This window comes from Belonocnema kinseyi, chromosome 5, assembly GCF_010883055.1.
Source record: "Belonocnema kinseyi isolate 2016_QV_RU_SX_M_011 chromosome 5, B_treatae_v1, whole genome shotgun sequence".
Lineage (NCBI taxonomy): Eukaryota > Metazoa > Arthropoda > Insecta > Hymenoptera > Cynipidae > Belonocnema > Belonocnema kinseyi.
The window spans coordinates 87369600-87379465 of record NC_046661.1 but is presented as its reverse complement, the minus strand read 5'-3'; the positions used below and the strand labels follow the sequence as shown (position 1 = coordinate 87379465).

At 21.4% G+C, this 9866-nt stretch overlaps 1 protein-coding gene across 1 annotated transcript in view; it reads left to right on the top strand.

Moving 5' to 3' along the window:
* The window catches only part of LOC117172885 (putative helicase mov-10-B.1), a 56654-nt gene extending 47174 nt beyond the window's left edge, over positions 1-9480 (top strand). The window contains exon 11 of the mRNA XM_033361161.1: positions 8415-9480. Coding sequence (XP_033217052.1) covers positions 8415-8665 — 251 coding nt within the window. The 3' untranslated portion in view covers positions 8666-9480. The remainder of the gene's footprint in view (positions 1-8414) is intronic.
* Positions 9481-9866: the final 386 nt, after the last annotated feature.

Genomic DNA, 9866 nt, shown 5'->3' with positions numbered 1-9866 from the left:
TTAAAAATCTACTATTTGCTTGAAAATTCATGTTTTTTTAATCACTTTTTTTGTTCGAAAATTAATTCTTTTAGTTGAAAAGTCAACTATTTGGTTAAAAATTCAACTATTCCAATTAAAGATTCATAAATTTAGTTAACAAGTAATCTTTTTTGTTTGAAATTCAAATATTTGGTTGAAAATTGATCTTTTTTGTAGAAAATTAATCTTTTTGGTTAAAAATGCAGCCTATCGGTTTGAAATCGATATTTTTTAGTTGAAAATTCAACTATATTCTTAAAAATTCATGCATTTTTTGGAAATATCTTCTGTTTTGGTAGATGTTTGCTTGAAAATTGATCTTTTTTGTTTCAAAATTTAACTATTTACTTAAAAATTGATATTTTTTTATTTCAAAAATCTACTATTTGGTTGAGAATTCATGTCTTTTGTTTACAATACAATTTTTTTCGTTAGAAAATTAATTCTTTTAGTTGAAAAGTTAACTATTTGTTTAAAAACTCAACTATACCAATTAAACATTTATAAATTTCGTTGAAAATTCTTTTTTTTTTAAATTCAAATATTTGGTTGAAAATTGATATTTTTTAGTAAAAATTAATCTTTTTTGGTTAAAAATTCAATGATCTGGTGGAAAATCGATCTGTTTTAATTGAAAATTGAACCATATTCTTAAGAATTCATGCTTTTTTTGTTAGAAAATTAATTCTTTTAGTTGAAAAGTATCTATTTGGTTAAAATTCAACTATCCCAATTAAAGATTTATAAATTTTGTTGAAAATTCATCTTTTGTGTTTAAAATTCAAATATTTGGATGAAAATGTATCTTTTTTAGTAGAAAATTAATTTATTTGTTGTATGTGTTTTAAGCATCGTATTTTTTGGTAGAAAATTGAACTATTTGATTAAAAATTCAATTATTTGGTTGAGAATTCAAGTAATTTTTAGAAATCATCCTTTTGGTTGAAAATTAATCCCTTTAGTTGGAAATTCACCAGATTGGTTGAAAATTAAATTTTTTTACTGAAAATTAACTATTCCATTTTTAGTTGAAAATTGATTTTTTTGTTAATAATTCAACTATTTGGTTGAAAATTCATGTTTTTTTTAGTCGTCCTTTTTGGCATAAAATTGATCTTTTTGGTTGTAAATTAATTTTTGAACTGAGAATAAAACTTACTTTTTTAGGCTGCAAATTAATATTTTTGTAGTTTAAAATCCAACTACGCATTTGGTTACAAACTTATATTTTTTCGATAAATCGTCTTTTTACATAGAAAGTTAATATTTTTGTTGAAAAGTCAATTATTCCATTTAAAGATTCATAATTTTAGTTGAAAAATTATCATTTTGGTTGAACATTATTTTCTTAACTGAACATTTAACTTCCTTTTTTTGTTACAAAAATTAAACTTTTTTAGTTTAGAAAATTTGTCTCTTTTAATTGAAAATTATATTATTTCCTCGATAATTCATGTATTTTAAAGAAAAATCTTCTTTTTTGCTAGAAAATTAATCTTATTGAAATTTTTTTTTCAATTAAATTATTTCTTTAAAAATTTAAGTATTTTGTTGCAAAACCGCCTGCTTTGTTAGAAAACTACTCTTTTTATTTAAAATTTAATATTTTTTGTTGGAAATTCAAGTATTTCTTGTTAATATTCGTCATTATAGTTAAAAATTAACCAGTTTGGTTGAATATTAATTAATTGTTTGTACTAAAAATGTAATTATTTAATTTTCGTTTAAAAAGTAATATTTCTTAGTTCCAAATTCAACTATTAGGTTGAAAACTTATGTATCTTTTGTTCATCGTCTTTTTTGGTATATAATTAAATTTTGATTGAAAAATCAACTATTTGCTTGAAAATAGATTTTTTTAATGTAAAAAATTAACTATTTGGTTGGGAATTCATGTTTTTTTAGAAAATTAATCTTTTTAGTTGAAAATTATTTCTTTTTAACTGAAAATTAAACTACTCTAGTTTTGGTTAAAAAATTTTTAATTAAAATTTGTTTTTTTTTTTAAGTTGAGAATTCAACTAATCCAGTTAAAGATTCATCACTTTTAGTAGAAGATCCATGAAGTTCAATTAAAGATTATTGTTTCTTTTCTTTTTTTCGACTAAAAAATTGACTATCATTTTTGGTGGTAAACTTATCTTTTTTAATTGAAAACTCAACTAATTGGTTGAGAATTCATGTATTTTTTTTTAATCGTCATTTTGGCTAGAAAATTATTATTTTTAGTTGCATTTAAAGATTCATAATTTTATTTGAAAATTCATCTTTTTTGTTTATGTTTCAACTAATCCAGTTGAAGATTTATCAGTTTTTTTAAAAATCAATTTAACTGATAATTTAGCTATTAATTTTTTTAACTAAAAATTTAACTATTCCATTTTTTTGTTCAAAAATAATATATTTCGGTTCAGAAAATTGGTCTTTTTTAGTTGCAAATTAAATTATTTCTTTAAATATTCATGTATTTTGTTGAAAAATCGTCAGTTTTGGTAGAAAATTAACCTTTTTATTTGAAATTTCGTATTTTTGGTAGAAAATGCAAGTATTTCATTTAAATATTTATCATTTTAGTTAAAATGTCTAATATTTGGTTATAAATTAAACTATTCCAGTCAAAAATTCATTCATAATTATAGTTAAAAATTCACCAGTAGGTTGATTATTCGTTTTTTTTTTTTTTTTTACTAAAAATTTAATTATTCCATTTTGGTTTGAAAAATGATCTTTCTAAGTTCAAAATTCAACTATTTGGTTGAAAATTGATCTGTTTGAGTTGAAAATCTATGTATTTTTCTTTTAATCGTCTTTTTTCGCAAGAAATTAATCCTTTTAGTTGGAAATTCATCAGTTTGGTTGAGAATAAATTTTGAAAACTGAAATCTTACCTACTCCATCTTTGTTGTTAATGTAAATTGATATTTTTTAGTTCAAAATTCAACTTTTTGATTAAGAATTCATGTATTTTTCAAACTAATATTTGTTTTGCGTTGAAAAATGATCTTTTTTATTTGAAATTAAATTATTAGAGTTAAAAATTCATAATTTTTGTTGAAATCAGTTTAGTTGAAAATTAATTATTTTTCACATAAAACTTAACTATTCCATTTTTTGTGTGTAAATTGTTCTTTTTAGTTAAAAATTCATCAAAAATTTGGTTGATTATTTATGTATTTCTTTGAAAAATCGATTTTTTTCAAAGAAAATTAATCTTTCAGTTGAACATAAATTTTTGGTTAAAAATTGTTCTTTTTTAGTTGAAAATTCAACTAATTGATTCAAAATTCGTGTTTTTTTAAATTTAAATATTTCAGTTGAAGATTAATGATTTTCGTTAAACATTGATAAATTTGGTTAAAAATTCATTATTTTAGTGGAAAATTCATCAGTTTTTTTAATGAAAATTAACTTTTTAGCTAAAAATTTAACTAGTTCATTTTTGGTTAAAAATTGAAATTTTAGTTGAAATTCAACTATCTGGTTGAGAATTTATTTATTTATTTAATTTGAAAAATTATCTTTTTTGAACGAAAGTTAGTCTTTTCGGTTAAAAATTGAACTTTTCCAGATGAACATTCATTTTTTTAAAATTGAAATTCAATTATTTCAGTTGAAGAGTCACTAGTGTGGTTTACAATTAATATTTTCGACTCCAATTTTTACAATTCCATTTTTGTTTGAAAATTGTCATTTTTTAGTTCCAAGTTCAACTATTTGGTTGAAAATCCATTATTTATTTGAAAAAAAAAACAACTTTTTATATAAAATTATTCTTTTTTTGTTTAACTTCAACTATTTAACCGAAAATTGATATTTTTATCTGGAAATTGAACTATTTAACTTAGAATTCATATATTTGGTTGAAAATGTATCTTTTGTTGTTCAAAGTTCAACTATTTGCTTGAAAATTCATGTATTTCTTTGAAAAATCTGTTCTTTTTTGGTAGAAAATTATACTTTTTCGTTAAAACTTAAACCATTTAAACAAAAATTGATACTTTTTATATGGAAATTCATGTATTTGTTTGAAAATTCGTGTTTTTTTTTAAATTTCACTCATCCAGTTAAAGATTATTAATTTTAGTTCCAAATTCATCAATTTGGTTAAAAATTCAACTATTCCGGTAAAAAATTCATTATTTTAGTTAAAAATTCATTAGTTTGTTTGACAATCAATTTTTCTACTAAAAATTTAACTATTCCATTTTTGGTTGAAAATTGATGTTTTTTAGTTCAAAATTCAACTACTTTGTTGAAAATTTATGTATTTCTTTAAAAAAAGCTTTTTTTATAGAAAATTAATCTTTCTGTTGAAACTTCAACTACTTAACCGGAAATTTATATTTTATATTTGCAAATTCAAATATTTGACTTAGAATTAATATATTTGGTTGAAAATTCACGTACATATTTTTTTAATCAGCTCTTCTAGATAAAAATTTATCATTTTAGTTTAAAATTCATCAGTTAGGTTTTTGAAAAATCAACGTTTTTGTAGAAAATTATTCTTTTTAGTTGAAAATTAATTCTTTTTCACTTAAAATTGAACTATTCTATTTTTGTTTGAAAATTTACTTTTTTATGTTCTTTTTTTCATTCAAAATAAAATAATTTCGTTAAAAATTAATTGTTATTACTTAAGGATTCTAATATGTTATTGAGGATTCATGTATTATTTTTAAAAGGTCTTATTTCTTGTTGAAAATTCATCTTGTTAGTGGAAAATTAATTCTTTTTCACTAAAAATTTAACTATTATATTTTTGGTTGAAAATTGATTTTCCTATTTTCTTGTTTTAGTCCAAAATAAAACTATTTTGTTAAAAATTAATTTTTGTTACTTAAAGATTCAATTATTTTATCGAGATTTATTAATTATTTTTTAAACTCTATTTCTTTAGTAGCAAATCAAGTTTTTTAATTAAAAATTTAACCATTCTAGTTTTGTTTGAAAATTAAACTACATGGTTGAGAATTCAGGTATTTTTTCGAAAAATCGTCTTTTTGAATAAAAAATTAATATCTTTTGTTGAAAGTTCTATTGTTGGGTTAAAAATTAAACTATTCACTTGAAAGATTCATAATTTTAGTTGAAAATTCGTCTCTGGTTAAATACTGATTTTTCAAACTGAACATTTAACTATTTCCTTAAAAATTAATTTTTTATTCGAAAATTCAACTATTTGGTTGACAATTCGTGTATTTTTTTTGTAAAATATTCGTTTGGGTTGAAAATTATTATTTTTTTCTAATTCAACTATTCCAGTTGAAGGTTTATTATTTTAGTTGAAAATTCGTCAGTTTGGTTGAAAATTAATTTTGGTAACTGAAAATTTAACTTCCTTTTTGTTTGTAAATTGATTTTATTTTTTTGTTAAAATGTTGACTATTTGGTTAAAAATTCTTTTTTTTTGTTTGAAAATTCAACTGTTTGGTCGAGAGAATTCGTGTATGTTTTTTAATATATTTTTTTCGGTTGAAAATTGATCTTTTTCGTTTGGATAAAAATCGATATTTTTCAGTTCCAAATTTAACTATTGGGTTGAAAACTGATCTGATTTAGTTGAAAATTCAATTCATTGGGTGAGAATCCAGGTATTTTATCAAAAAAATCGTCTTTTTGAGTAAAAAATTAATATCTTTGGTTGTTTTTTGATTAAAAATTAAACTACTTTAGTCAAAGATTCATAATTTTAGTTGAAAATTAACCAGTATGGTTGACAATTACTTTTTTTTTAAAGAAAATTTAATTATCCCAATTTTTATTTGAAAAATGATCTTTCTTAGTTACAAATTTAACTATTATGTGTAAAATTTATATATATTTTTAATTGTCTTTCTTTTGGTATTCTATTTATTCCATTGTGGTTAAAAATTGATCTTTTTTCAGTTAAAAATTTAACTATTGGCTTACAAATTCAACTATTTAGTTGAAAATTCATGTATTTAGTTGAAAATTGATCTTTTTTTAGTTAAAACTTCAACTATTTACATAAAAATTTTATTTTTTGATTTAAAAATTCAACTATTTAGTTTAGAAATCATGTATTTGGTTTAAAATTCATTTTTTTTTAATAATCTTTTTTACTAGAAAATTAAACTCTTTGGTTGAAAATTCGTCTTTTTGGTCTTAACAATTGTCTTTTTGTTTTATAATTCGTCAATATTATTAAAAATGGAATAATTTTATTTAAAAAGATAGGAATTTCAATCGATTCAGATTGAATTTAATATAGAACCCACCTAAATTAATCTTTTTATTTAAAATTTTTATATTTTTGTTTGAAAATTCAAGTATTCCATTTAAATATTCACTATTGTTGAAAGTTTTTTTTGTGAATAAAACTACCTGGTTGAAAGTTAAGCTGTTTTTTTAAATTATATTACTTCGGTTGATTTTTTTTCTATTTGCTGACAAATTAATTTTTCAACTGAAAGTTTAAGTTCTATTTTTTATTCAAAATTTATATTTTTTTTTATACAAAATTCAACTATTCCAGCTGAAGATTCATTATTTTAGTTGAAAATGTATCAGTTTGGTTAACGATGAATTTTTTTAACAAAAAATTTAACTTCCATTTTTTGTTCAAAATTAATCTTTTTTAGTTAAGAAAATTGTTTTTTTTTTAGTTGAAAATTAAATTATTTCTTTAAAAATTCATGTATTTTGTTGAATAATCGTCTGTTTTGGTAGAAAATTAATCTTTTTATTTAAAGTTTAATATTTTTGGTTGAAAATTCCAGTTTTTTAACTAAAAATGTAATTATTACAGTTTTTGTGCAAAAATAATTTTTTTTTAGTTCAGAAACTTGGTCTTTTTTTAGTTAAAAATTCATTTTTTTAATTAAAAATGTAATTATTTTATTTGTTGTTCAAAATTAATCTTTTTTAGTTCAGAAAATTGGTCTTTTTTTAGTTAAAAATTAAATTATTTCTTTAAAAATTCATGTATTTTGTTGAATAATCTCTGTTTTAATAGAAAATTAATTCTTTAATTTGAAATTTCATATTTTTGGTTGAAAATTCAAGTTTTTTTTAAGTAAAAATTTAACTATTACATTTTTTTGTTCAGAAAATTGGTCTTTTTTTTAGTTGAAAATTAAATTATTTCTTTAAAAGCTCATGTATTTTGTTAAATAATCGTCTGTTTTGGTAGAAAATTAATCTTTTTATTCGAAAATTACATATTTTGGGTTGAAAATTTAATTTTTTTACTAAAAATGTAATTATTCCATTTTTTGTTCAAAATTAATCTTTTTTATTAAAAATGTAATTATTTCTTTTTTTGTTCTTTTTTAGTTCAGAAAATTGGTCTTTTTTTAGTTGAAAATTAAATTACTTCTTTAAAAATTTATGTATTTTGTTGAATAATCGTCTGTTTTGGTAGAAAATTAATCTTTTTATTTGAAAATTACATATTTTTGGTTGAAAATTCAATTTTTTACTAAAAATGTAATTATTCCATTTTTTGTTGAAAATTAATCTTTTTTAGTTCAGAAAATTGGTCTTTTTTTTAGTTGAAAATTAAGTTATTTCTTTAAAAGCTCATGTATTTTGTTAAATAATCGTCTGTTTTGGTAGAAAATTAATCTTTTTATTCGAAAATTACAAATTTTGGGTTGAAAATTTAATTTTTTTACTAAAAATGTAATTATTCCATTTTTTGTTCAAAATTAATCTTTTTTATTAAAAATGTAATTATTTCATTTTTTGTTCTTTTTTAGTTCAGAAAATTTGACTTTTTTTAGTTGAAAATTAAATTATTTCTTTAAAAATTCATGTATTTTGTTGAATAATCGTCTGTTTTGGTAGAAAATTAATTTTTTTATTTGAAATTTCATATTTTTTGTTGAAAATTCAAGTTTTTTTCACTAAAAATGTAATTATTCCATTTTTTGTTGAAAATTAATCTTTTTTAGTTCAGAAAGTTGGACTTTTTTTAGTTGAAAATTAAATTATTTCTTTAAAAATTCATGTATTTTTTTGAATAATCGTCTGTTTTGGTAGAAAATTAATTTTTTTATTCGAAAATTTCATATTTTTGGTTGAAAATTCAATTCATTATCTTTTTTGGTAGAAAATTAATCTATTAACTATTTAACTGTTTAACTATTCCATTTATGGTTGAAAATTGATCTTTTTCAGTTAAAAAATCAACTATTTAGTTTAGAATTAATGTATTTGGTTGAAAAATTCATTTTTTATTTTTAAAATATACTTTTGTTGCTAGAAAATTAATCTCTTAGATTGAAAATTTATCTTTTTATTCTTAGAATTTGACCCGTTTTTATTTGAGGCTGATTGAAATCATCAGTTTTCAAGTGATGAACCCCTTGCTTTTATTTTATTTTTTAATTATAAAATATATGAATAGTTTCTATTTTATTGTTCAGATTCTGGCACCTATAGCAGTTCTAATAACAGCGTTACAATCGAGGAAAGGATCGATGAATGTTTGGAATTTGGGGAAGAAGTTAGCAAAAATTCCGGGACTTTGGGGACATCATTGCTGGAGATCGACGACAACGACGACAGTAGTTTATCTTACAGTTCCGCTTTTTCAAGCGACAATGAAGACATCGAAAAAAATCCTGACGTCTGGAAATTAGCCAAAGACGTTGAGCTCAATCTAAAAATCGATTAACGGCCTCTACAACTTTTTATAAACGATTCGACATCAAAGTTTTTTTTTTTTTTTGCGAGACGTTTTCAAATTCTCGGGAATAAGTAAGTTAAGTTGTTTTCTTTTATTTTTTTTTATTTTTTAATTTATTGCAAGTCGAAAACCGAAAGTTTTAAACACATCGAAGAGATGTCCTATTTTTTTAAAAAGTTTTTAAATTATAACGAAATGCGAAACCTGCTCACACAGAAGACTTGATTTTTAAAGCGAGCCAAGTTGACATTTTATAGTATTATTAAGCTAGGAATTAAGAGGAGAGATATAGAATCGCGAGAGGAATTATAAGCCCTGAAATTTAAATTGTAAAAGTTTTTGAAACGTCGTTGAAGGTGATATAGATTTTTTAAAGCGTTGACTATTGGTGAATTGTAGGTTGGTGGTCTTTTAACGAGAAAAAATGTTGATTTTAACGAAGAATTTCTAAATGAAGACTATTTTCAGTGAAGCTATTACATGTAAAGTACAAGTTTTAATCGCAGTCGCGGAATTTTCTCGATAAGGGATGGAGTTAAGTTTCTTTTTTTTTAAGACACGTAACTGATCGAGGAGTCGAGACCGCGAGTGCCAGGGTTTTTTCACATTTTACGGGTAAACTTAGTCATTATTGATAGATATGTGGAAAATACTTTCTCAATTGTTACATGACCTGTTGCGGATTAAAGTACTTTAGAGTTCAACTGTGATAGTGTACAAATCAGTTTTTTTTTCTACTCAATTATTACATATGGTTACCCAACTCGTTCAAAATAATTGCAAGAATCAAGGCTGTAATTTAATAATAAAAAGAGTGTGCCTTTTTATAGAAAAATTCATTGGAGTTTTGTTTTTATTTTAGAAAAAAGTATTATAGGAAGTGGTTTATAAGTTATTTAGCTTTAATTTATAAGTTTGGTTGAAAATTCATCTCTTTTAGTTGAAAATTACTTAATTTTTTTACTGGAAATTTGTTTATTCTACTTTTGGATGAAAAGTGATGTTTTGTTAATTCCAAATTCAACTATGTATTTTTTTTTATCGTCTCTTTTGGTAGGAAGTTAATTTTTTTAGTTGAAAATTCAACTATCTGGTTGAGAATTTATATATGTTTTTGAAAAATTATATTTTTTGAACGAAAGTTAGTCTTTTTGGTTGAAAATTTTACTTTTCCAGATGAACATTCATT